General features: G+C 35.4%; 2 protein-coding genes across 2 annotated transcripts; one reads left to right on the top strand and one right to left on the bottom strand.

Annotated features, from left to right (window-relative positions):
- Positions 1 to 976: 976 nt before the first annotated feature.
- On the top strand, positions 977 to 10,363 carry pou1f1 (POU class 1 homeobox 1). Its single transcript, XM_058787803.1, has 7 exons — positions 977 to 1,118; positions 6,230 to 6,385; positions 6,547 to 6,645; positions 8,010 to 8,255; positions 9,689 to 9,853; positions 9,989 to 10,049; positions 10,153 to 10,363. The coding sequence occupies exons 1-7, from the start codon at positions 977 to 979 to the stop codon at positions 10,361 to 10,363; spliced, it is 1,080 nt and encodes a 359-aa protein (XP_058643786.1).
- Positions 10,364 to 12,227: 1,864 nt separating this feature from the next.
- chmp2ba (charged multivesicular body protein 2Ba) lies at positions 12,228 to 24,023 on the bottom strand. The gene is made up of 6 exons (XM_058787342.1): positions 23,833 to 24,023; positions 20,363 to 20,454; positions 18,173 to 18,367; positions 16,333 to 16,435; positions 14,462 to 14,568; positions 12,228 to 14,061 (listed from the first exon to the last, which is right to left on the bottom strand). Exons 1-6 carry the CDS (start codon positions 23,864 to 23,866, stop codon positions 13,942 to 13,944), a joined length of 651 nt encoding a protein of 216 aa, XP_058643325.1. The 5' UTR covers positions 23,867 to 24,023; the 3' UTR covers positions 12,228 to 13,941.
- Between the last annotated feature and the right edge of the window lie 3,887 nt (positions 24,024 to 27,910).

Here is a 27,910-nt window from a genome sequence, read left to right as displayed (position 1 = left end):
ATAATTCATCAGCAGTTTGAAATGCTTTAGATAATCTAAAATTAATGCTTCAGCTCCTCTATATTAATCTACATACACTTTTTATGACCTCACATTAATTGAGAAATATTTGTACAAGAAATATTTGTGCTTTATTTGTAGTAAAACATATTTGTATAGTTTCTTTTAGAACTAGTGAAGGTGAAACTTAACAAAAAAGCATAATAATAATAATAATGATGATTCCACCTTTGGTGCAGAGAAAATATGGTTAAAATATTAACTGATAACACTTTGAACTTTTTTTGACAACATGCCCCGTTAGCACAACTATATTACAGACCTCCATCAAAATTTAAACTGTAAAACAGTTATGAAACACAATCAAATTTAATTAAATATGTATAAAAATCATGTAAAGAAACAAAAAAAATAATTGTTTTGGCTAACACTGTATGCATGTGTAATTTTAATTAAAAATCTTGATGTTCAATAAAAAAATGACCTTTTTTTATATAAATATAATATAATTAATAAATTAATGTGCTTCTCAGAATTCTTTATCACTATACCATGGTTTAATACTGTAAAATTAGTAATACCATGTAGACTTTTAATACTAATATAAATCAAATTTTTTTCCATCATACATTCAATGATAACGTCATATTTACGTAATCACTCCCTCATTACATCTAAAATGTAGCTAAATGTAAACACATCCTGAAATTAATTAATCTTAAATCCCATAAGCTGTGGTTTGTCAGAACTGTCGCTGGTGTTTGTTGGAAGCCACACACAGTGGAAATGGACAGTATCAGATTGCACCTCTTTGCCCTAATTACCAGAGCTTTGCCTCAGCAGGCCGTCATGGTTTGTTAACAGCAAGAGCTCATCAACATGGATAAGGGGGTCTGAGGGGGCTCAGTATAAATACCTGCACACGCCCTGCTCATGGCACACAGGTGGGACCCGGAGTAGGTGAACATCTAGAGTCATGACCTGCCAGGCCTTCAGCACCAGCGATTCCTTCACTACTCTGAGCGGAGACTCGGCTGCTCTGCCACTGCTCATGCATCACACCGGTGCCGCAGACTGTCTGCCCGTCACCAGCCACACCGCCAACATGGTGCCTTCAGGTAAGTCTCATGCTCTTGGACGATCACACAGTGGTTCTCTACTGAGAAGAGGGAAAAAAGTAACACTAAATGCTAATAATAAAATGCACCTAACTGTATAGTGGTGCAGAGCTAGGATAGCTAAAGAAATAATTGTATTAACTGTTTAAATGCATGAGAAATTGTTTACCATACCTTTTGTTGTTGGTGTCAAAACTGTTTTGGTGCAAACCCATCTGGCATTTGGCAATGATACTAATGAAACATTTGGTCCAGTATTTGTCCCATGTGTTTGGCTGGTACAATTCTGCTGTTATTTATTTACAAAATTGTCAGTTTTCCTCCTCTACCACATTGCAATGGTTTATTTTTTATTTATTTATTTATTTTTTTATTCAATTAATTTAAAAAAAGACCAGTTGAGAACTAAAAACCAAATACTATAATTATAAATTTAAAATGATAAATTTAATTAAATGCACACACACACTACAGTTCAAAAGTTTGGGGTCTGTAAAATGTTTTATTTGACCAAAAATACAGTAAAAACAGTAAAATATTATTGTGCTGCTGTTGAAACTGTGACTTTTTTTGTTGTTGTTGTTCTTTTATGAATAGAAAGTTCAAAAGAACAGCATTTATAAGTTTTTTTTTGACATCATAAATGACTTTTCTGTCACTTTTGATTAATTTAATGCATCCTTGCTCATTAAATGTATCCATTTAATATGTCTGTGGAAGACAATGACATATTTCTTTAATCTTTGATGAATAGAAAGTTCAAAGAAGAGTATTTATTTGAAGTTTTCATATTATAAATGACTTTTCTGTCACTTTTGAACAATTTAATTCATCCATGCTGAATAAATGTATTATTTTTTTCAAATAAAAAAAAAAAATAATAAAAGTGTTATATCAACTAAATAAATCTATCACTATTCAATTAAACACTTCCGAATGGAAAAACCCCAACTCACAGAAAGAAGTTGCAAACATTACATCTGAAATAAGTTGGAAAGTTGTACTTGTATAGATCAATCACTGAGATGACAGCATTTGTCCACTGGGAATACTTTCCTTAGAGGTTTTTATGAAAAACACAGAACAAGCTCAAGGTGATGAAAGAGAGAGACACTGGACTATAAGCGGATGTCCTTTCGACCTAGTCTATATGACCCTAAAGTTCACATATTATTTGGTATTATCTCCAGTCCTCACTGCTGTCATCACTCACAATCTGTCTGACTCTCACTCTGAGGAAGTGACCTTTCCAGAGATCACATCTCTTTATCCCAGGGGAAATGTTTCTGGAGATATATCACCAAATCAAAAGGATAATGCATTGAACAATGTCTTTTTATATCAGAAATACTTACTTTAATGCAATTCAAATCAAAGAGGCAGGTGAGATTATATAATGTTTTTTTTTGTTTTTTTTTAAAGAAGTCTCTTTTGTTCACCAAGGCTGCCTTTATTTGTATAAATAAGAAAAGAAAAAAATCGATTCTATTTTAATATATTTTAAAATGTAGATTATTTTCAGCATCATTACTCCAGGCTTCAGTTTCACATGATCCTTCAGAAATCATTCTAATACGCTGATTTGCTGATGAAGAAACATTTATTATTATTATTATTATTATTTTGTTGAAAACAGATGTGCTGATTAATATTATCTGAAAACTGATACATTTCAGGATTCTTTGATGAACAGAAAGTTCAAAATAACATTTATTTGAAATATTTTGTAACGTTATAAATGTCTTTATTGTGACTTTTGATCAATTTGATCCATCTTTGCTGAGTAAAACTACTAATTTCTTTCAAATAATAATAATAATTAAAAAAAAACTTACTGGCCCCAAACTTTTGAAAGGTAGCGTGTATTTTGTCAGACGGTTTTTAGTGACACCTCTCACAGTCATTGTAGGGAGCGAGAAAAGACAAACAGTAATTTGTTGAAATAAGTAAAAATTATGTAGACGTGGCTAATCAGCTCAATTTGTACAGCTGTTACTTCTCCGCAGATAATTATCAAAGCAGACATATTATTAGTTTGACATGTTGATGGCTAAATTATCATGCGCTTATTTTGTCCCAGTTTTGTCTCACACGCGAGAGAGCATTAGTGAAAGTCTTGTCAGAAACTCAATGAATTCTCAAATCTCTGCTCATTGTTTGCCGTAGTAAATCATAGTTCTTATGCATAATTACTGAACTGTGCAATTGAACTCAGGTTCTGAGCCAGAAGATGCAAAACTCTCAAATGAAATGTTTTGGCATTTCTATTCATGCACATATGCCCTCTGTTAACTCAGGCCCACTTGCACCTGTGGAAAGTGGCTGGGGATGTCAGAGTTTACAGCTATCTGAAGTTTGAAGAGTTATTTATCATAACGTGGCTGTTAGTGTATCTGAGCACTTGCTCTGGATAAAGCAATGGGTGTTTTTAATAAGGGATCAAAGGTTGATTGCATAATTTCAATGCCAATCTTGTGCATGCACTACTGTACAAGGCCGGCCATCATCTTGACATGAGTGTTAGTGGAGGCTGGTCTCAGAATGACGTAGCGGTGCTTGTTGAGTTTGATTACCACCCACGGGTTTACTCTGATCTGAACCAAATTCAATTGAATGTTCTGTGCGGCTCTGACAGCCGGAGGTCACTGTGCATATTACGAACTATTATCTGTATTTACATACTTGCTTTCCTTCATTAAATGAGTTTAATTTTATTTTCAGATGCGTTTGATGAAGGAAGGAATTATACAATCTGGTATTCATTATTACTGCAATAATGAATTATTTGTGTAAATGTCACCTCTGCAGAGACGCGATGAGGTTCAGGAAATGTGGCAGTGCTTCTTCTGCAAATTCAAAGCTAAATTATCAGTGAAACAAGTGCCCATAGTCACATGAATGGAGATATATTGTAAGATTTTATATATGTTAGGTTAAGGATTTCTAGGGGTGCCATTCGGTTTGGCACAGATGTCATTTTTTCTATCATTTTTTGAGACTAGCAGGCACAAAAAGAGCTGGTTACCCGGAGAGCAAAGAGTGTGTGCTTACTGTAGGACAGGAGAAATCAAGACAGATGTGCACTTCCTCCTTCACTGTTACAAATTTAAATCAATAACAGACCTCTATATGAACAAATTCACAAACATCATAAGGAACTTCACACATACTTAGGGTCACTGTGGTGGACAGGGAAACACACTGAGGTCAGACATAATACATCCAGTGGGTCAAAATGCATGTTACTGTTCTGAATAAGATATTTCGCAAAAAACCTTTACATAGTCCACAAGAGAAAATAATAGTGGAATTTATAAAAATGGCCTGTTCAAAAGTTTACATCCCCTTGATTCTTAATACTGTGTTGTTACCTGCATGAATCACAGCTTTTTTTTTTTTTACATTTATTTATTTTTGTCACTTGTTTGTGCTGAACAGTTAAAACTGCCCAATGTTTTTAAGAAAAATCCTTCAGGTCCCAGAAATTCCTTGGTTTTCCAGCATCTTTTGCATATTTGAACCCTTTCCAACAATGACTGTATAAATTTCAGATCCATCTTTTCACACTGAGGACAACCGGGGGACTCATACGCAACTATTACAGAAGGTTCAAAAGCTCACTGATGCTCCAGAAAGAAAAACCGTGCATTAAGAGCCGAGGGTGAAAACATTTTAAATTTGAAGGTTAAATAGGGTACATCGAACTTATTATGTCTTCTGGGAAACATGTAAGTATCTTCTGTATCTTCTGAAGAGCAGTACTAAATGAAAATAAGAAAAATGTACACAATAAAGTTTGCTCCAAAGATTTGCTCATTGTGACTCAGTTTGCCATCACAGGTCACATTTTGTCTTGTGGACAATATGTAAAAATGTTTTATGTGAAATAACTTCAGTACTAAATTTCAGGACAGTACTAAATAAAATAAAAAATAAAAAATAATAACATTTTGATGATCCCTCTTATTTTGGCAAAACAATTAACATTTTTCAGATACTGTTCTAATTTGTTACACTGTTTACTTAAAGGGGTCATCGGATGCCCATTTTCCACAAGTTGATAGAAGATGATTCTTTAGGGTCTTAATGAAAAGTCTGTAACATAGTTTGGTTAAAATTTCTCAGTGGTAGTGTAAAACAACACAGTTTTTACCCTGTCAAAAACAGCTGTTATTTTCTTGCATGCTGTTTTAAATGCAAATTAGCTCTGCTGACCCCGCCCCTCTCTTCCAAGGGCTCTCTGAGAGACAGTAAACTTTAGCCGCATTCATTGTGAAACTTGCTAATTAAATTTGAGGGTATGAGACAGCTCAGCTTTGGTTTAAAAGAGTTCAAAAATGTTTGTTATCAGTCATGACTTAACGGGGAAAAATAGAGCAGACACTAAACATGGATGAAGCTTTCTAGAGTGCATGTGTCGACCGATTGAGTTCGCTCACAACTTCAAATGGAGTATACTTTGAAAGGCTACGCGTTCGACTGTACACATACGCTAGCATGCGCATACAAAAACGAAGTATACTTAGGAGTCCTTTAGGAGTTATTCTTGTCTACATCTGCTCCGGCGGTGAAACAATGGTGGACTGATGACAGCTCACTCAGGGCGGGACTAGTCTGTGCTGAAACGCTACTGTCAATCAAACAATCGTGGGAGGGACCTGTCAGTGTGACGTCACACAGACAGGCATCTGAGATTGGCTCGATTTGAGAAAAGGAAATGATTTAACGAGATTAAAAAAACACGGGTGGATCTTTATAATTATAGGGTGGTTGTGTACACACACTGCCAACACACATTTCAGTTCAAACAGCTTTTAAAAGTGCATGTCCATCTGATGACCCCTTTAAGTTTAAATTACGTTATGTTTTATTCTATTATTTTTTATCATGTTTTTTTGTACATATATCAAAAGCTTTGGCAATCTTGCATTGTTCACAGTCATGCCAATAAAACAATTTTGAATTTGAAAGAAAGAAACAGCAAAGGCATTTCTTCACAGCTAGTTTTTGCTTCTATTTTCCAAGCGTGTCATAATAATGGAGGATGTCAATCTCTCTCTCTCTCTCTCTAGCTAGCTAGCTGTCTGTCTAGGATGTATCATAGATATTAGTGTTATTCCCCTCAGGTCTGCCACTGGTCCAGTCGTCCAAACGCTCTCATATGCACCTGTCCACTTCTGCTTTGGGCAATGCGTCAGCCAGCCTGCACTACCCAATGCCCCCATGTCACTATAGCAACCAGCAGACCACCTATGGCATGATGGCAGGTACGTCAAGTTATGCACAAGTTACGCACAAGTTACGCAGGTGGTTCAAGTATTGTTCTTCTGTGCATATGCATTACTGTACATCATAAGCACACACAGAAATACAGGATGTAGCTTGAGTGTGTGTGAGTGTGGTAATGATGTATGATCTGTGTCTCCAGCACAGGAAATGCTCTCTGCCAGCATCTCCCAGACCCGCATCCTGCAGACCTGCAGCGTGCCTCATGCCAACATGGTCAATGGAGCCAACTCGCTGCAAGGTACAACCTGTGCTTGAATCCAAACCTTCAGCCCCATGACATTCCCGTGTACGCAGAGTCCTGGCAAACACAACAACAAAGTGTACATATTTTAAAAGTTCAGAGTCAGTCAGAATAATAATGTATAATCAGAGAAAAATGGTTATCCATGACAATGACTGCAGCGTGTGCTGGTGTAATTGTGCCACACTTAACTTGTAGCCTACTTCTAGAAATGTAAGATTTTACCAGGTAATTTCAGTGTGTTTGTGCTTCCACCTTGTGCCTGTAGTAAGAAATAACAAGTGTGTGCAGCGTTATATTCAGTGATGCATACAGAAGAGATTTAAATTGTCAACAGCAAAAAAAACAACAGCAACAAGAAACAAAAACGGTATAATTAACCCTTAAATTAACCTCTGAAAATTTAACATTTTTGTCTTTATCTTTTTGCCTATACTGCATTATAACTCATAGAATTAGAATCATGTTAATGTTTATGAGTTATTATAAATGTTTATGCTTAATGTGAAATTAGAAATACATTGATTTGCCTTTTGGATTGTACAATTCTCGCCACTGAATTCAACTAGGCTGTCTTTTTCAAACATAATCAAAACTGAATACAGTCTGTGTGAGGCAGAGGCAATATTGCCCTGAAAATATCTATCCACTAGAGGGAGATGCAGATCAATTTATTGTTAAAACAGTAACGCCTCAGACACATTCAGAAATATTTTATATCCCCATTATATGTATGTAATATATTGAAATATATATATGTGTATATATATATATATATATAAATATTTTTAATGGAAAATCTTTTTTTTTATTACAATCATATATTTTTTTCAATACAAAATTGCCACTTTTGCCCTCTAAAACAGACTATTAAAAAAATGCAGGTATTTAATTTTTCTTAATATTCCCAAAAATTTGGAGAAAGTGACAATTAAGAAATATTTCTTTCTCTCTCTCTAATTTAAATATTTCAAACGAAATGTTTTATTGTGTAATTGGTAATCCTTTTATATTTTTTTCTGTGTCCCTAACATATTCCCTTAACAAAAGCCAATTCTGTAATACATCATCTTTACAATACATATTAATCTCTAAAAGGTGATTTATGAATTATACCAGATAGATCTCACTGAAATAGACTTCACAGCATCTTTAATACTGAATAGCCTATTTTGGCTGTTTGAATCTGTTGGTGTTCAGAATTACTCCCACAATATAGTTTGCAGGGTACTGAAAGATGTCCCAGTGTCCCTTGTAGTCTTCAAAATAAATGATGGTTAGATATTCTAAGATTTGATCTCCTTAAACAGTCATCGTTCCCTCTAACACACAGCCTTCATTTGTGTCCTGTCGTCCCGCAGGAGCTCTGGCTCCACGCTTCTATAAGTTCCCAGAGCACAGTTTGGGTGGGGGCTCCTGTGCTTTGACCCACAGTTTACCACCGCTACCCCAGGCCCTGCTCTCGGACGAGCCCACCCTAGGTGACATCAAGCAGGAGCTGCGCAGGAAAAGCCGGCCCCTGGAAGAGCCCCCCGACATGGACTCACCTCAGATCCGTGAACTGGAGAAGTTTGCTAATGACTTCAAACTGAGGAGGATCAAACTAGGTTTGTTTTCTGAGCTGGGCCATATTTTTATAAAATTATGTAAAACATTGCCACACCGTATTTATTATATCACTCAGGTTATATTTAGCTTAGCTGATTAATTTATATTAGATAAGAAGTTATTACTGTGACGTTCTACTATGTTCTCTACATTCAACTACAGACTTTGTTTGCTTGACATTTGTTTGGTCATTTACACAACCTTCTCTGCCTAAACTGGCAACTCTTGGTCAGAATAATCTGCAAAAGTAAAGAAGATTTGATGCAGAAAGTCAATTTTTTTTAAAAGTAAAACTTTTAATTTGACATTATTACAAAGTGCACTTTTTAAAAGTGTATTTACTTTAGTTTACTTTAATGTTTAGAAACATAAACCTTTTTATTTCGTTAATATACCAACCAGCAAAATATGTTCTAGTTTTGTCAAAACATTCAGAACTTCCATTTTTTAAATGTTTTAAAAATGTTTTTCTTGGTTATGTGAACATTAGACAAAATATTAAAGGAATGTTAGATTTAATCTTTTTTTGAAACATTATGGGAATGCTACTTTTGAATGTTGTTTGAAACATATGAGACGTTATATGAACATCCAACTAAAATGTTTTAGAAAAATTGCATGAATGTTATAAATAGCATACAGTATAAAATAATGTTTTTTGTATAATATACTGTAGTATAATATAGTATAAATAACGTTTTTATGCTAATATTTTGATAACATTACTAAAGACCAGATAACTATGAATTAACATTTTTACTTAAATTTCTATTAAAGGGATAGTTCACCCAAAAATTTAAATTCTGTCATTAATTACTCACCCTCATGTCGTTCCAAACCCATAAGACCTTCATTCATTTTCGGAACTCAAATTTAGATATTTTTGATGAAATCCAAGAGCTTTCTGACCCTGCATACTGCAAAGGCAGCAACACAACTGACATGTTCAAGACCCAGAAACTAGTAAGGACATCATTAAAATAGTCCATGTGACATCAGTGGTTCAACCGTAATTTTATGAAGCTAAAAGAATACTTTTTGTGCGCAAAGAAAACAAAAATAAAGACTTTATTCAACAATATCTCCTCTTCCGCGTCAGTCTTTGCCAAGCTTTCAGAAGAGCACAACACATTTAAATATCTTAATTGGTGTTCTTAAGATGAACGAAGGTCTTGCAGGTGAGTAATTAATGACAGAATTTTTATTTTTGGGTAAACTATCCCTTTAACTTTACTGGAAGAACCTTGAGAGAACACTGCCAGAACACGAAGCCTGAGAACGTTCCCTGTCAGCTAGGATTATATTAACTGCAAATACATTTTTTAAATAATCTTGAAGATTTGAAGTACATTAGAAGTGCACAATCAGTACAATTAAGCACACTTCTTTTTCACAAGGGTTAAAACTTCTAACTTTTAGCTTTGATTGACAGGTTACACACAGACCAATGTGGGTGAAGCCCTGGCGGCTGTGCACGGCTCTGAATTCAGCCAAACCACCATCTGCCGTTTCGAGAACTTGCAGCTCAGCTTCAAAAACGCCTGCAAGCTCAAATCCATCCTGGCAAAGTGGCTGGAGGAGGCTGAGCAAGCCGGTGGTGAGTCAACACAATCCTGAGTGAGATCGCCTATTTATTTATTTATTTAACTACCACTATCTTACCATTATCCCTAAGTTTTTAATGAAAACATAAGATGGCAGAATCACTACTCTAATTTGTGACTCCCATCAGCTCTTTTTAATGAGAAGATGGGCATGCATGAGCGTAAACGCAAACGGAGAACAACTATCAGGTAAATGGGGAATCTGAACTAAATTATACACAGAAAACAAAAGCCATTATATCAGCATCTCCCTCTAATTAATACCTAATTAGTTCTTAATTTCCTCCCTCAGTCTTGGGGCTAAGGAAGCCTTAGAAAGTAATTTTGTGGAGAAGAGTAAGCCGTCATCTCAGGAGATTGTGCGGATGGCGGAGGGTCTCCATCTGGAGAAGGAGGTGGTGCGTGTTTGGTTCTGTAACCGCCGGCAGAGGGAGAAGAGGGTCAAAACCAGCCTACACCACAGCTCCTTCATGGCCAAAGAGATCGTGGCCTGTAGACCTTGAAGATCCAGGGTCTCAGTGATGCTGATGTGTGATTATCTACAGGAAAAAAACCAACACAAATGTCTGAATGTTATATCATCAAATATCAAACCAAGTGACGAGTTTGAAAAGGTCTCTAGGCGTATTTAGAAGATGTATGAAGTCAGTTCTCCTCAAGTTCACACAGGAGTCCTATCAGAGCAAGAGGTGTGGAGAATCACATTAATTAATTAATGAATATATGATCCACTAACGTTTCACAAATACTAGTGCGACAATACTTTCTCTTGTTTATGAACATCCACGGTTTTATCGTTTAAATCTCGACAAATTTCTGATGACTTTTGTTAAATGTTTTATTTGAACAGGTTAAAATAAATGCCAATTGGTTTGATATTGTTGCAATATAATGACATTCATAGATTTTAAGGGGTGCTTTTAGTGTCCAAATACAATTTTTTTTTTTTTTTAACTTAAGGTTAAAATAAAGGTTATATAATGCAGTGACATTCATAAATTAGTGTCCAAACTGTATTTTATTTTATATCATTTCTTTAATGAATAAGACGATTTAAGCAGCCCCTTCACAGGAATTTAAACTTGAGCTATTAAAAGACATAACATTTATCACATTTATTTTTTATAGAGTGTTTTTGCTCACAAATGGGATACTTCTGAAGATAACATTTAAAATGGCTTATAAGGGCAGAATATCATCATGGTACTTTTTTAAAGTATTTAAAATAATTTATTCATCATTAATATATTTAAATGCTTTCCAATCAAAGTTTAATATATTAGCAAAATATGCAAATATTCTGAAAGCATATCCTGGAAATGTGTCATTGCACTGTAGAGTTTTTTATGAAGCAAGCAAACCTTTTTGTGATGTACTGTAATTTGTAAAGAAATGATAAATTTGTCCAAATAAATGACTAATAACGTGGTCATGCTTGGTTTGTCATATTATAATAAGATCCTGCAAGTCATTAGCCGCTCTGCAGCAATCTGTAATGTCAATTACATGCTTCGCATGAATTGTAACAACATGGTAAGTCTGTTGTGATTCAGATTATTAGATATAATCAAACATCATTGCATTGGGAGAGAATTAAGCATCTATCATGTGTGTATGTGGCATGTGTTTAATTTGTTGTCTACTGCATGCAGTGGAATCTTCAGAGCTCTGCTGGGTTTTACTGAGGGATTATTTACAGTATTACATTGTTCCTGACAGTGTTATAATGAGGCAGCACGGTCTCTCACCTGCACACAAGCGCTCTCAGCAGAGAGATATGGCTGATGATCTATATGATCATCATCTCCTGCCATTGACTGTGTCAGCAATACATCCCTTACTGTCCCATGTGATCTAATAATGCAATAAATACAGTATACTCTGGGATAATGTTGGCAGAATTTGACATTTTCAGTATATATCATACATAAAAAATCATATAATAAAAAAACCCATAAAAACAATAAAATTATTGATTTTTTTCCATATGTATTCCAGCTGATTCTGCACTTGACAAGTTTTTCAGTCCTACAGAAATGCTTGCAGCAGTTACACATCCATACCACATTAAATGACTTTAAAATTAATGGACTGCACCATGGTTCATTTAAGAAAGGTCACTCTACAAACTCATTAAGACCTTATTTAAAAACCATGTTTCATTGTGATTATGACTAATGATGTCTAATTTAATGAAATGCTCTAAAAGGCCATTAGAACAATTGTAGAGGTTCATAACATTTTGACTACTAACAAATCAGTACAAGCTACCCTCTTATTTTCAGCTGGCCTCTTAATGGTTGTACAAATTTGCTGATTAGCTTACAGTAAACATGTTAAACACCAGTTATTCACAAATATGAAGGTACTTTATTAATTAGAAAATCAAATCAAAGCATAAACTGTACATTTATGTACACACTATTGGCTAGAGTGGAAAAAAAACCTTTTTAAATAGTGCTGAGAAGTACATACAGATGAAGTTGAAAAGAAAAACTGATACTGTAGTTCTTCTATAGGCTGGAATACAATCCAAACAGATTTTAAAACATGACGTTTGATCTCATCCAATTGGATGGACTTGTGGTCTGAAGCTCAAAAACTGTGGTCTGTGCCCATCATACACGATGTGATTTTCGGTGAAATCAGTCAACTCCGACTTCCCGAACTCTGCAGACTGATTTTGACTACTGGAAATCAGTGCAAATATCAAATGTGTATTCCAGCATTACATGAACTACAATTATATCAGAGACTGACATGGTTATGGGATTTTACAATACCAGCTGAGACAGCAGTACAAAGAGTTGTTGCAGAACAACATATGAGCAGATCTGTCGGTAACACTGGTTCATTCACACGGTACTGTATTGTTCACCTTTAGTGATTACAATACTGAAATCACCTCTAATCACGGGGTTCAACACCAAGTTATTGGTTGCTCTAAATCCTCATATTAAAAGTATTGATTAAACAATGTAAACAGAGTTTGAAATCCCACAGGATTGATTATTTCTCCTCAAAATATTTTCACAGCATTGACATGGTATGATGGTATGTTGCACATCATTCAAGTTGTACCATTGTTTTACCTACCAAGATCATCAGACAGTAGAAGGGTCTTAATGGTTGGATTGTTTCAAGGTTGACAAGTAAAGACTTCATCACATTATCATATCAACAAAGATTCTCATGCAAGATATGATTTGTATGTATGTATGCAAGAGTTTATACCAAACCTCACTGCAAAGGAAAACTGTTTTCCGTAACTTACTTCCTTAAGTCATACATAACCTAAAAAGACATGAAAATACACATAATGAGCATCTTTTAACTAGCATGACATGAGATGATTAGCCCTATAATACATGGGAATCCCATGGAGTACCAAATCTTCCAATTCATGGTCACAGTAATAGCACCCTTTAAAGTTAAAAGTAAAGTGTGTAATTTTTGCACACTAGCAGAATCAGACTGTTACAAAAGTATGCTCTAATAGTGCGAATGCAATCCAGATGTACTATATTTGCCATGTTATCATGTCAGTTGTACCACTACATTGTTATTCACAAATCCACTCCGAATGGGACAGTAAAATGTCCATCAGATGTGCACTTCAGAATTTCGACGAATGTAGTAGGTCACCCAGATAAATTTAGTCTACTATTTTATGAATACTGTGAATTAAAAAAAAACATACTACTCTGTTTACATACTAGGGAAGTATGTGATTTTGGCCATTAACTTTTCAATATCCCCATCCCCTAATTTGTTATTGGTCGCCCAAACAGATAGCTCCGCCCCCCGCCCGCCCAATCATGCTACATTTGGAGCCTCTAGTGGTGCAAAAATGACATCCTTCACCTTTAAATATGTGCAGCAGATTTGGACAGCATTTTGTCAGAACGTCTAAATCTGCTGTATATATCTGACCACAGAATCTCCTCCAGTATCTCACTGCCATACTCCAATAAGAGTATGTTTATTGACATTCTTCTTTCATTTATTACTTAGAAACTCCCTTTTCCCACTCTGAGTCCTTTGGTGGCAGTGGGTACGAATGTGTGGAGGGTGAAAAGATTTAGTCCATTCCCAGAGCCTTCAGCTGTCTCTCGATCTCGGCGTCTGTGATGGTGGCCGCTTTAGACTTTGCTGGAGAGGCGCCAGGGAGGATCTTTCCTGCTGAGGGGGCTCTTACCATCTGCGGAAACAATAACAATTGTAGCCCTTTATTAGAGCAGTAAAACTTCAGATTTCACAGATCACCTGGTGCTACAACTCTACCAGCATAAGCCTCTGTTTAATTGTTGTTTTGGGCAATAGATGTGGTGCCAATCAAATCTGATCATTGTTTATCCCAACTGTTCTATAGAAACAGAGCCCAAGCACTTTATTTGTGGAAAAACAGGACAAAGAATCTGTGGAATATGGTAATATGAGTATTACATTTTGGCCCAAGGGAATACACATCTGCTGTAATCAGATACAATGATTCTGCATCTCATGAATCTAAAGAAAGGCCTACAGTAATCACAGCCAGGGTCCAGCCATCTGCTCAAAGCTGCCGCTGGGGCCGTCGCTACAACTGCACAGCGTCTTACCTTTCCTGAGATCTCTATGCCGATCTCATCCAGCACCTGGTTCACGATGTCCTGGCTTTCTTCCTCATCACCCGATTCATCAAAAATCTCATCCAGTGTATCGTTGACTGAGGACAGAAAATTTGACAGAATAACCCAATCTCTAGACCAGTGAGTCTGAACTGGTTTTGTTTTAGGATCCAGATGGAATTAAAGGGATAGTTCACTCAAAAATGAAAATTCTGTCATTAATTATTCACTCTTATGCTATTCCAGACCTGTAAGACTTTCTTTCATCTTCTAAACACAAATTAAGATATTTTTGATGAAGTTCAAGAGCTTTCTGACCCTCCATTGACAGCAAGGGAATTACCATGTTCAAGTCACAGAAAGGTAGTAAGGACATAGTAATTCAGCTGTAATTTTTATGAAGGTCGAGAATACTTTTTGTTCGCAAACAAAACAAACAAACGACTTTATTCAACAATTCTTCTCTCCCGTATCATTCTCCACTGCGCATTCATGACAGTACCATGCGTGTGGTGCTGCTGATGTAGAACACGCTTGCGCTGCGGCTTGTTTACAAGCGGAGGAATGCACACACATGCTTCGTGATACTCTCGTGAACTCACGTTGAAGATTGAGGAGGAAGAGAAGAAATGGTTGAATAAAGTCATTATTTTTGTTTTCTTTGCACACAAAAAGTATTCTCGTAGCTTCATAAAATTATGGTTGAACCACTGATGTCACATGGACTATTTTAATGATGTCCTTAATACCTTTGTGGGCCTTGAACGTGTCAGTTGTGTTGCTGTCTATGGAGAAAGCTCTCGGATTTCATCAAAAATATCTTAATTTGTGTTCTGAAGATGAACAAAGGTCTCACAAGTTTGGAACGACATGAGGGTGAGTAATTAATGACAGAATTTTTATTTTTGGGTGAACTATCCCTTTAATGTTTATTAATCCAACTGGAAATCAAGTTTGTTTGCAAGGTAAGAGACTGAACGAGAGCTTCTGAGTATCTCAGGTTAGTGGCATCAAACTGTTGAAAGATGTTTAGAATTTAGTTTGAAGTACTTACTAGCAACTCATTTTATTAATTTTTTTTTACTACTTAATTCATTCTCCTAATTTATTATTATCCTTAGTCATTATTGATTTTGAAATTTTGAAATTATTTTATCTACAGTTTTTTCAGCATTTTCTTTAAAATCCACCCTAAATAGCAGATAAAACCAAAATAGGGCACATGAAAAAACAAAAATGGTGGTTGGTCACTTACATGACACTCAAACTATCTCTTCCTGTCTAAACAGGCAGTTTTTGGCTACAATGTGGATTAAGACTTTTGCCGTAAGGTCTAGCTACTGAAAACTAGTGGCAACCCAACACAGTGCCAAAATTGTTAATTGCACAATAACGAATTTGGATGGTTTCATGCTGTCTGTAGCCAATAATTCACAGAACTCACTGTGTGCGCAAACTATGCCCTTGTTGCAAGTGAGCCAGTTTTTATGTAGTCTGATTCATATTTTCCTTTAATTTATGCAGTTTTATACATGGTTTTTGAGGATGAGAACATGCCACACAATCTGTCCAGGTTGGCATCTACCTTATTTGGCTGCTTCAGCCAGGCGATAGATAAAATGTGCCAAAGTTGACTGGATGAATAGCTTATGATGTGAAGTAAAATATGGGAAGTGTTGTTATTTTGCTATCCTGACTATGCGCAATTATATGGTAAGGTGAATTTAAAAAAATACAATGCAACTCAATATATAATACATAGTCAGTATATCATTTAGCATCATTTCTTTCCCCTGAACAGATCCATCAGTTGAGAACCACAAAACCAGACTAATGTGTGTCAGGCACGTCGAAGAACTTACTCATGTCCTCTGTCATTCCTATTTTTAAGTTCTCCTTCTGGAAGTCCTGCATCGTCTGCAGCGTCTTCTTGGGGTCCAATCTTTTATTGACAGTCTGCATAGTCTGAAAGACAGAAAGAGTTCAAGCCATCCATCACACTCCCAGAGAATAAATAGAGCATCCTTACGGTGCACAAAACGGTAATAAAAATAACACAAGCGCTGACAAAAATCCACCACGGACGAATACATTTTGAATGCAGCTCAACATAAATTTCAACTTCACACCATTTGGTGAGAAGGGGGAGTACAGTAAGTAGATGACACAGAACATAAAAATAGGTCGCATGGAGAGAAGTGTGTTTTACTGTCCCTCTGGGCTTCTAGACTGTGGCAGGGCAGACACACACACACACACACACACACAGGAAGAGTCCTATCTGATTACAGAGAATTATTTACACACAGCCTCATTATCACCCATCTCATATCTATTACACTAGCTACCTTCTTATGATTGACTACAAATCCCATGATGCATTAACAATCAGGTGAGGAAATATTAATAGTTTCCTTCCTCATACAATATGGATTGGATACACACACATTCTATTCTCATGGCAAAAGCTGTGCTGTACAGACTTTTTTTTTTCCAAATACATATAGAGTTGTCTAAAATAAAATTGATGGAAATGTTTTTCAATATTTTAATGATCAATACATTATCTTGACTACATTTTTGAAAAATTATTTAGAAGGGTTATTACAGTTAACTAAAACTAAAACTAAAACAATAAAAAATCTCATTACTTGAAATAAAATAAAATATAAAGAACATAAACCTTTTTTGTCAGCTAAAAAGTAATGGTTCATTTATATTTTCATTTTAGTTTAATGTACTGAAATAACTAAAACTGAAATTAAAATGAATAAAAACTATACAGATAAAACACACACAAAACCCCCCCGAATAAACTAATTACAAAAACACAACCGAATTACAAAAATGTTAACTAAAGTTGAAATAAAATAAAAATTAAAACCAGCTGAGAAAAAAACTTCTTTATAAAATTAAATTTAAAATGCTATAATGTGTTTTAACAGCTCAGGTTTGAATTCCAGTGAGGAGGTTAAATTCTGCTTAAATTCTCTTATAATTAATTTGATTTCATAAAATAAAATAAATAATAATAAAATTACACAGGGTGTTTTAAATGCAATAAAAACTTTATATTATATACATATAAAAATTCAAAAACTTCTGGAAAGATCTTATTAAACAAGTCCTTAAGAGAGCTTGCTTAAAACAAACAAAAAAACCCACCATATTCATTGCATTTATAATGTCCTTCTGGTTGACTGGCATCACATTTATTAAAGAAAATAGATTAGCCAATTAATTCAGCTGCTCTAAGTGCCATAGAGGAACAACTTGTCTCATATTTCAAATTCTGTTCAAACATCATAGAAAAACCCTAAATGAACAGTAATGAGGACAGTGTGAATCAACACATAGAGATTGCCCTGATAAGAGTTCTTTCTAAATGTAGTGCAGAAACTATATAAACTGGGTCACAATAATAGCAGTGAAGTAAGGAGCCCCTCAACGACATGATAATTAAACCCTGTTTAAGGATTCTTTTGAAGTTCTTCGCTACATAAGGGATTCTGTTTTTCCAGCACTTCCCGGGAACATCAGGCTGCATGTGAATAATACAGAGCCGTCATCGGGGGGTGGGGGAGAACTGGGACTTTTGTAGAGCCCTGTAATGAGGAGGTCCCACTAAAGTCCTCCATGGACAGCAATGGAATAACTAATTTGGTAGTTATGCAGATCCATTCAGAGGTCTGAGCGTCTTACCTTCGCTGTGGTAGACATGGCTCCAGCCATCTTCATCTGAGAGTTCATGACCTTGGTCTGCGTGGACATGGACGTGACCTTAGAGCTCACGGCGTAGGTTCGGTTCTTCTGTTTTCTGAGCTGTACAAGCTGTTTGGCTAGTATCTTGCAGGCTTCTCGGTTTCCAGTCTTGGCCATTTTTTTGATTTCCATTTCCTGTCAAGAATAAATGCATCCAGTGAACAATGGGTGTTTCTACATGTAATTGGAACAAAACTGAGTTTTGACTTCTAAAACAGAACAAGAAGTCACCCAGACATGTTCATGACCAACTTGTGCCATGTTTACCCAGAGGTCTGTGTTTCTTTACATTAGTAAACATCTGAAAACAGCTCCCTGCCCTGAGGAACTTCAAGCAGTTAGGTGTTTTTCAGATGTAATGTGGGAAAACTGAGTGTGAGTGCCTGCAGAGATCTCCCATGAGAGTGTGTGCCCTTCAGAATTAAAGCCTGCAACACATAGAAAACACTACAACACACTCCAGAAGAAGTGTTTTGAGAGTTTATTCATCAAAGATGCATTACACTAACCAAAAGGGACAGTCGAGACATTTCTAATGTTACAAAAGATTTCTCTTTCAAATAAATGCTGTTGAACTTTTTATTATCAAATAATCCTGAAAAATTCATCACGGTTTCCACAAAAATATGAAGCAGCACAAGTGTTTTCAACATTGATAACAATTAACGTTTCCTAAGCAGCAAATCAGCATGATTTCTGAAAGATCCTGTGACACTGAAGACTGGAGTAATTATCATCAAAGGAATAAATTACATTTTAAAATATATTAAAATATAATATAAAATAATAATATATAAGTTTGCAGTTCTTTTTGGTTCCAATAGTTGTCCAGAAATGATCAAATTCACCTTAAAGTCAGTCATTATTAAATCCATAATGTAAATCCCAGGCATATTCTTTCTAACATTTACCTCAGCAGATCTTGTTTTCTCCTGTGTGCTCTTAATGTTAGTCTCTCAGGTAAACTCATGCTGATCAGCTAAACAGACACATTAGACAGAATGAACTCTAATGATACACACATTAGAGCAGGTGCTGCATTCACCTCGCATGATGCCTGCTAAGCAAAACGCAAGCAGCCACATTAACTGCGTTCACACACACACACACACACACACACACACACACACACACACACAGCACTGTCCTACTTTAACACAACGACGTTTCATGACAGCTTCTGCCTATATTGCCCATGTTTGCCTGTCACTAACAAAATATGACTGGAATAGGGCATTTTTTACTGTTTTTCCATGATAAAAAATGATGTGCCATCATTATAAATATTCATGTATAGAGAGCTGAGTGAGATGAAGCTGTAGCATCAGGCTTATTAGAGATGTTTTATTGTCACGTCAGCCACTAGGCAGCACTATAGATTGAAAAACTAGAATAAAAGTGACAGACTGATGTGCTTAACAAAGCCCTTTCAGAAACCAGATAATGAAAAGTATGACCCACTTCAGATGACTAATAATTATCCAGCAGTTGATGGATATGACGCCATCTGGAGCAGTTTTTTTAGAGGTGAAAAACAGAAACAGTTCACCCAAAACTCAAAACGTTTTTTATCATTTCCTCACCATCCAAAAACTCTTTAAATTGTACCCCAGCTTTTCAATGTGTGTGGGATATTAAAGCAGCGGCACATGACCACCCTGCAGCTATCTTTTAATATAGGTCATTTAAAAAAAATGAAATAGACAACACAGCATATCCATGTCTAATTACAATAAAGATGAAGAAAAAAGAACCCCCCCCTTGGGAAGCAATTATGCACATTTCTGTGTTTACATAGAAACAATTAACGTGAACGGAGGGAGTGAGCGGGAGTGTTGGATTCTTCTGAGCTTTAACAGTGTGGTGGGCCGACATGAACACTCAAGCCATCCTCCTGAGTATTGAGCCATGAACAGTTTTTAACTGTTTTAGGCCACGTGATACCTGTTTCTAAGTGCAATTAACAGGATGATCAAAAATAAATTAATTAACTAACTCTATTCTTTGATGCAATAAAAAGAAATCAAAGAGGGTCTTTCTGGCACAAGCAGCGACGCATGGTGCTGGAAGGGAAGAGGTGGACGTTGGGAGTTGAAGTCAACTGATATGAAACTGCTTTGTTCCACTCACCATTTGCCTCTCCTGTCTCTCCAGGGCAGCTCTGTCTCTGGTGATTTGTCTTTGGGTGCCTCTCAGCTCTTTGGTCTGCTCTTTAATGATATCTGTGACAGGATGGGGCAGAGAAAAACATGCAATAAAACCTTCTGGAAAATCCTCATACAGTTCACTGATCTGAAACTGAGAGTTTTTTCTCCTCCCTCCCCCCCTCCCTTAGTCTTTCTCTTATTCAGCCACAAAAAAAATGTAAAGGCGTTTGGCTGACAGTCTACAGTAACAAAGTTCTGCTACAACTTATTTACACAATTTTTTTATATACATACATATATATATATATATATATATATATATATATATACACACACACACACACACACATTACTGTTTAAAAGTATGATAAGATTGAATAAGATTACAAAATATTCATTTTTTAAGTATCACAGTTTCTACAAAAATATTAAACAGCAGATGTTTCAACATTAATAATAATAATAATTGTTTCTTGGCCATCAAATCAGCATATTACAAGGATTTCTGAAGGATCATGTAACACTGAAGACTGGAGTAATGATGCTGAAAATTCAGCTTTGCATCCACAGGAATAAATTACATTTTAAAACACAATCAAATATAAAACAGTTATTTTAAATTGTAAAAATATTTTTCATTATTACTGTTTGCATTATATTTTTAGTAATAACTAACTTCTAAAGAAAATATGAGTGGTTTGCAGGTATTGTGTGATTTTGTTTTCTACTTGATTAAAATAAAATGAAATAAAATAAAACAAACAGGTAAGCATCCTTTAACATAATGGTCCTTCCACATCATGCTTACAATAATTATCGCTGCTTAAGCTACATTTGTTTGTATTACTATTTTTGTTGTTTGTTGAAGAATACAGCTAGTATTTTTGGTCAAGAAAAACTGATATGCTCCGGTTCAGGAAGAAAATCTATTTAGGCAAATTAACCACAAGAGCAGTTAAATGGGCTTGATTCACAGTCTATATTGGATCTGAACATTGCAGTTAATGAAATCTGCTTGCATGGGCCTGGGGAGCCAAAAAAAACAAAAACATTTTTTAGGAGCAAAGCCAGCAAGATCATGCTCTTCCTGTTTCCATGCATTTGAGGGACAAGCTAAACACGTGCACTGAACATAAGGTTCCTCTTCATACTCCACCTCTAAGGATGGCAGAGTGCAGCCACAACGCCTATAGGGAAGATACGCTCTCCTACACAGCAATCAGCCCAACATGTGCCCTCATGAATGCCAATTATTTCATAACATCCCGTGAGGTTACACAGTCAATATGTGACCCTGGACCACAAAACCAGTCTTAAGTCGCTGGGGTATATTTGTAGCAATAGCCAAAAATGCACTGTATGTGTCAAAATTATAGATTTTTCTTTTATGCCAAAAATCATTAGTATATTAAGTAAAGATCATATTCCATCAAGATATTTTGTAAATTTCCTACTGTAAATATATCAAAATGTCGTTTTTGATTAGTAATATGCATAGCTAAGAATTCATTTGGACAACTTTGTGATTTTCTCAATATTTAGATTTTTTTTTTGCACCCTCAGATTTCAGTTGTATCTCGGCCAAATATTGTCCTATACTAACAACCCATACATCACAAACAAACATACAGCTTTCAGATGATGTATAAATCTCAATCTCGAAAAATTTACACTTAAGACTGATTTTGTGATCCAGGGTCACATATTAGAAGCAACAGAGGGCGTAGTAGGAGGACAGCGGGTTAAAGAAAATACAAGAAAAATTATTAAGTAGTAAAAAGTGGAGTCTTGTAAGCTAATTCATAGTTGTAACTAAAAAAGAAGGGGAAAAGATGTAGTTAACAAGTAAATGAATTAATCAATTAAAAAGTAAAAAAAAATAATAATAATAATTAAATTAAAAAAATAAGATAGGAAAAAAAAACATGCAAATTGATCAGTTATTAGCAAATCATAAAAGAAAATATATATAAAAAATAAGTAATATAAGTAAGAATATAAATAAAAAGAAAAATCTAATTGTAGTTTAAATATTAATTTAAAATTCTGAAAAGTATGAAATATGTATTAAATGTATGAAAGTAGAAAATCTGGATAGAATTCTACATATATGTCAATAATAAAGAGAAATAAAAACTTCATTAGTATTGTACAAAAATAGGAAAAGTACAAAAAAGTCACAAAAAGTTTGTAAATATTTTTTTACATAATTATCATAATAATTTTGTTACTTGCCCATCCCTAAACCTTGATGAGAGAGTTTGTGTACACGTATAAGTCTACGCAAAAGATGACGTATCGAAAACGTAGTATTGAGGGAGGGTTATCGTCCACAAAACTCGCTGAGCTAAACCAACTCTGCCATCTGAGAGGATACTTTGGCACGATGATGCTTGGCTCACCTTGGCACGAAGGTCAAGAGGACAAAGGCTCGGGAATGATGGGAATTCAACTTGACCATGACAACAGCATCAGAACGTGAGTAAATACTATGACTGATTCAAATGATTTTATATCAGTTTACCTCCAACTCTTCTGCTTTACTGATAAACATCAGTCATTTATTATAGATTATACCATGTGTGTGTGTCTGTATAGGCAGTAGCTATTTTTATAGCTGATAAAAGCAAAACAAAAAATAATAATAATAACTTTAAAACATTCTCTCAAATTAGGAGGGTAAAATTAAAAAAAAGATCAGTACGGACTTTGAAATGTTGTATGAACTGTACGAATGAGTTATGAATGAGTGTTTCTATTGTTAATCACTGGAGACAGATTTAAATGAAAGTGTTTGAATGATAGCTACAATGATCAGTTGAGTGTCTTGAGGCAGATAACCTGTTAATCTAACCAGCTAACTATGCCAAATATTCAGAACTCAGTTTGATCTTTACAATGCTGTCCACTGAGGGAATGTTTGTTTTGCGTGTTGAGCTCTCAACATCTATAATGTAAAACAAAAAACTGTTTCAATGTAAAGGAATGTAAAAAAGACCTGTAATTTATGAGGTAACCAACATGATACTGAGTGGCTTTGTTACTTTTTACGATGAAATATTGGTTTTAATCGTTTTCACTTTTGGTACAGTGGATAATCATATATGTAAAAAAAAAAAAAAAAAAACATTTTTTTTTTTTAATGTAATTAATGTCAGAAGACATAACGCATGGATCAGACACATGAGTACAACTGTCATTTTTTTTATGAAACACCTGTTATTATAATGAAAGTACTGTTTATTCACAGTCATTATTAATAACAAAAACATCTATATAAACACATGTAGCAAATATTCCGCCTTTATGACTGTGACTTCCGTACGTAAACATAGCAAAACAGGTGAAACATGCTGATAAAGTTTCAAAAGATGCAGCAGGCAGACAGGTGTAAATTATAACATGGATCTGACCATGAAAAACTATAATAAAACAATTAACAAAGTGACTTACCGTCAGCTGTCTTCTTTTTAAACAGAGATGCCATGATAACTTAACTTAGACTTTGTTTTTCTCTTTAATTCAATGTAAAACTAGTTTCTCTATCTAACAGCCTGAGCCTAACTGTCTATCGATCCACTCAAAGGTCTCGTTTTCCTCGTTCGTCTCAGCACATGATCCCACTGAGTCACCGAGCGCGTGACGTCACGCGGCGCAGTTCTCCTTCACGTCCTGTAGGGGGCAGCGCCTCACTCCACAAAATCCTCCGAGGTTCTGTTACTTCAGCACGTGGCTGCTGGGTGATTGACATTTCCAGCAGTGTCCTGGAGTGTAAGTTGCTATAATTCATCTAAAACAATTTCTTCTATATTATTATACATGCAGTTTTTATGAACTCGCAGTAATTGAGTTTTTGTACGCTAAAAAATGAATTCGTCACACCGACCGCAGAACCATTTAAAATGAAGAAGTCACGACAAAATGTGATTAACATGCTGGATGGTTTAAACGAAACTGCCACCTTTCGCTTTCATATGTAAATGGTTAATTCATTCCTAATTTAGGCTATGAGTTAAACAAATAAACAAAAGATCAATATGTCAACTAACCACATGCCTAGTCAAAACAATCCTTTCTCCCCCAATTTATTCCAACAAATTTATTGGATAACAAACAAAAACACTATGCAATATAAACAAAGGATATTCTTCTGGAATATCCATCACTCCAGTGGACTTTACTGCAGGTTATAGATGCCATAGCATTGTCAAATGGCAAATTTAATATTCTTATCAATTTTACGCTCCATCCATCTGAACAATTTGTGGCTCGGTTCCTTGTGGGTGTGATTCTCATGGTATGGTAAAGTGGAGCAGACAGGAGATTACTGCCCCACAGCAAAGAAACCGGAGCCAACGAGACAGGAGGAGCAGTGCGGGTGACTTTGGGAGGGATAGCGGATGTGTTGCCTCCAGCACATTATACCCTCTCTCTAAGGAGGACATGGCGCATCCTGGGGCATTATTCTCGTTAAGGTTATTAGGGAGATGTTTTCCTACAATCAGCAAGGTTGGCAACAGGGACTAGCACTAAATGTGCTAATAATGGTAATAAGCCCACTGGTGATCCATCTTGCCCCAAGCACACAGACCAATTCTAGCCTGCAATAATGAGACAAAACTACAATTTTATTTGCTATTGAGGGTGTCTTTAAAGTATATTAAAATCTCCATTTCATATTAGAGAGAATCTTTCTCTGTGCCTTCGGAGAAGTCCCACAGAGAGTCCTCTGAAACATTTATCTATCTGCTCTGTTCGTGCATTTGCCCGAGGCTGGCAGACGTTTAATGCTAATGTGCTAACTATGTTTCCAGACAGTAATATAAAGTAAGATATCTCATCTGTGAAATTAGATACTTTCACTATTCCTGTTATAGTGTAGATGTTTAGAAGAGGTGTACTGATCCAGAATTCATTGCTAATCCTTCCACTTTGATGCTGTCAATATCATTTATTTAAAGAGATGCATTAGTTCAATCAGAAATTATATTTCTGTCATTCCAAACTTGTATGACTTTACATCTTTCAGTGTTTAGCAAAGGAGATGTTTAGCAAAAAGAAATTTGGCATTTTTATGTATTTATTTATTTTTAAAATTAAATAAACATTGGCATGCACTTTCATTCAAATGCGAATATTGAACATTATACAATTATGAAAAAAAAGATAAAAACATAAATACATTTTTTCTTAAAAAATGGTATGTTGGTATAAGTTTAAACGAGATTTATTTAACCTTATTTCTAATATAAAACATCAGGGGTAATAAACAAATAATTTAAAAAACAAACAAACAAAAAAAACATGATATTGCATAGTAACAATTTCTCTTTGAAAACATGTTTGGGATTTAACCGCAGGGAATAGTGGTGCTGCAGCACCCCATTTAGCAATGCAATCACCCTATATCAGATTAATTAAAACAATAAAAAATAAAGATAAGTTAATGAGAATTCATTTATGTTGTCTGAAAAGAATGAATAACACAATAAACAAATAATTTAAGCATTATATTTTCACTTTGGTGAATCACGTGACGCGTTTCACCTATGTCATTGGACGAAGTTTCGTTGAATATGTTACGTATCAGAAAGGTAAATTGCACAGTAACGTATCTTCATTTCTTATCGAAGTAGCAATAACAAGTACATGGACAATAATGTAGGACGTTGTTTTTTGCATTTTATTTAGAGGGTTGCTGCTGCGCAGTATTTCTCATTGTCTTTGTTATGCTGGGTTTTGTTGGTCTGTATCTCTTTCTACACAATTGTATTTTTCTGTTATTTTCACTTATTGCCATGAGAAAATCACATGACCATCAGCATAATATTTACTGTAATCCTCACTAATTAAAAATGTACCACTAGGTGTTGGTAAACGTCCAAGATGGCTACAATATTGGCCTGCGTACCCTAAAATCACACAAAAGGCTATACCGATATAATACAATAAATTATGCGATGTAAAATAAATCACCTTAGACTGTCAAAATAATCTTTATGACACAATAATGCAAGTGTTTAAGACATGACTGTTAACAAGGCAGACTTATAGATGTATGCAAACAAGGAGCGTTGAATCTGGGTCTCATCACGCTGATTTAGTAGCCACATCTTCATGGTGATGAATGCGTTTTACCTGACTGCTTTGAACTGGTGGCAGGGCGTTAATATATCGAGTGACTGACTCCACTCCATCTGCCCCGGGAAGAATATAGAATCAGAGTGTCCCATGCCATACTGCACTGGATCCCAACCAGGGATTACGGGTAATGAGAGATTATCACCCCTGTTGAGTTTTCCTAACACACACACACAGGAGTGCAGCGACACATTCTGCATGAGCGCTTGTCACATACTACACCGTTAATGACCACATAATTAATCAGTCCATTGCATGGATAGTGCCGCACAATGACACCCTCAGCCTTTGAAATGATCAAGTGAGGTGCTGCACACCTACAAAATGGGGTCCCAGTGGCAGGTCTTCTTCTGTACTGTAGTAACTACAGCCTTAGGGTTAAACTGAGGCCAGAATTATTCAACTGAGGCAAATGAATGGTATTTGCATGGGGAATTAGAATCATTAAAGGCAGAAGGGCATCGGGAGGACGAGTCCTTCATAGAAGAAAACGCAGTCCTTCAGAAATAGAAAGTCTAGACAGACTTTGTGTGCCAGCAATGCTCATGGTCTAACAGAGGTCTCAGTGCAAGCTGTATAATTATAGCAATTCAGGCAGAGATGCATGGGAATTAACCGCATTCTCGGTTAATTACTAAAAACGCTGGCACAGCAGAATGAAGGACCTGTGACTGAATTTGTGAGGTTACTAACAATAGCTTGCTTGATTGTGTTCTGAACAGCTTTCCTAAAATGGAACGTTGTGTCTAATAAGCCCATTTCCAATCAAATTCAATTATCATAATGGAAAGACTTCATCAGACGGCAAGTGTCCTGACAAACACTTTTTCAAACAGGGTTTCTGCATGTCTTAAAAAGGTTTTTAAAAAGTCTTATTCAGCCCTCCACAGATAAAGGTCTTAGCAGTCTAAATAACCAAGTCTTAATAGAGTCATGGCAGTAAATGTTGCATGTTGCAAAAAAGAAATAAACAAACAAACAAATAGATAAATTAGGGTGTTTTTTTTCTGAGATTATTTGCAGTGTGATTATTTATCAATTATTTTCATATTCTAGTGGTTGGGAGGTATTCAAGCCTTAAGGCATTTTTTTTTTTTTTTTGTGGAAGTTGTATTTTCACACTTTGACAAGTTAATACAAGACATTTACATGTCTTGACATCTTGACTTATTGTTCTTTTCAATTTATTCCTTAAATTTTCTTTACTTTGTCTTAAAATGTCTTACATTTGCATTCACAAAACCTTCAGAAACCATGTTTTAAACAATTCTTTGTTGATAACAATCCAAAAGTATATTATCTGATATTTTCAATGACATTCAAAGAGTAAAGATCAGTGTGATTGTCTCAAACAAGGAAGTCTTTGAAATTTTTAAACATGACATTAATC

Source organism: Onychostoma macrolepis, chromosome 09 (genome assembly GCF_012432095.1).
Source record: "Onychostoma macrolepis isolate SWU-2019 chromosome 09, ASM1243209v1, whole genome shotgun sequence".
NCBI lineage: Eukaryota > Metazoa > Chordata > Actinopteri > Cypriniformes > Cyprinidae > Onychostoma > Onychostoma macrolepis.
Note: the sequence above shows the minus strand (reverse complement) of the source record. Positions and strands in the feature narration are given on the sequence as shown.

What these genes read in the sequence shown, in the direction of transcription:
- pou1f1 (XM_058787803.1), top strand. Translation starts at nt 977, where the DNA reads ATGACCTGCCAGGCCTTCAGCACCAGCGATTCCTTCACTACTCTGAGC. An exon ending in CGCCAACATGGTGCCTTCAG is followed by an intron (nt 1,119 to 6,229) that starts GTAAGTCTCATG and finishes CATAGATATTAG; the next exon opens with TGTTATTCCCCTCAGGTCTG. An exon ending in AAACGGAGAACAACTATCAG is followed by an intron (nt 10,050 to 10,152) that starts GTAAATGGGGAA and finishes TTCCTCCCTCAG; the next exon opens with TCTTGGGGCTAAGGAAGCCT.
- chmp2ba (XM_058787342.1), bottom strand. Translation starts at nt 23,866, where the DNA reads ATGGCATCTCTGTTTAAAAAGAAGACAGCTGACG. An exon ending in CCATGTCTACCACAGCGAAG is followed by an intron (nt 16,436 to 18,172) that starts GTAAGACGCTCA and finishes TCTGTCTTTCAG; the next exon opens with ACTATGCAGACTGTCAATAA. An exon ending in AGGAATGACAGAGGACATGA is followed by an intron (nt 14,569 to 16,332) that starts GTAAGTTCTTCG and finishes TTCTGTCCTCAG; the next exon opens with TCAACGATACACTGGATGAG.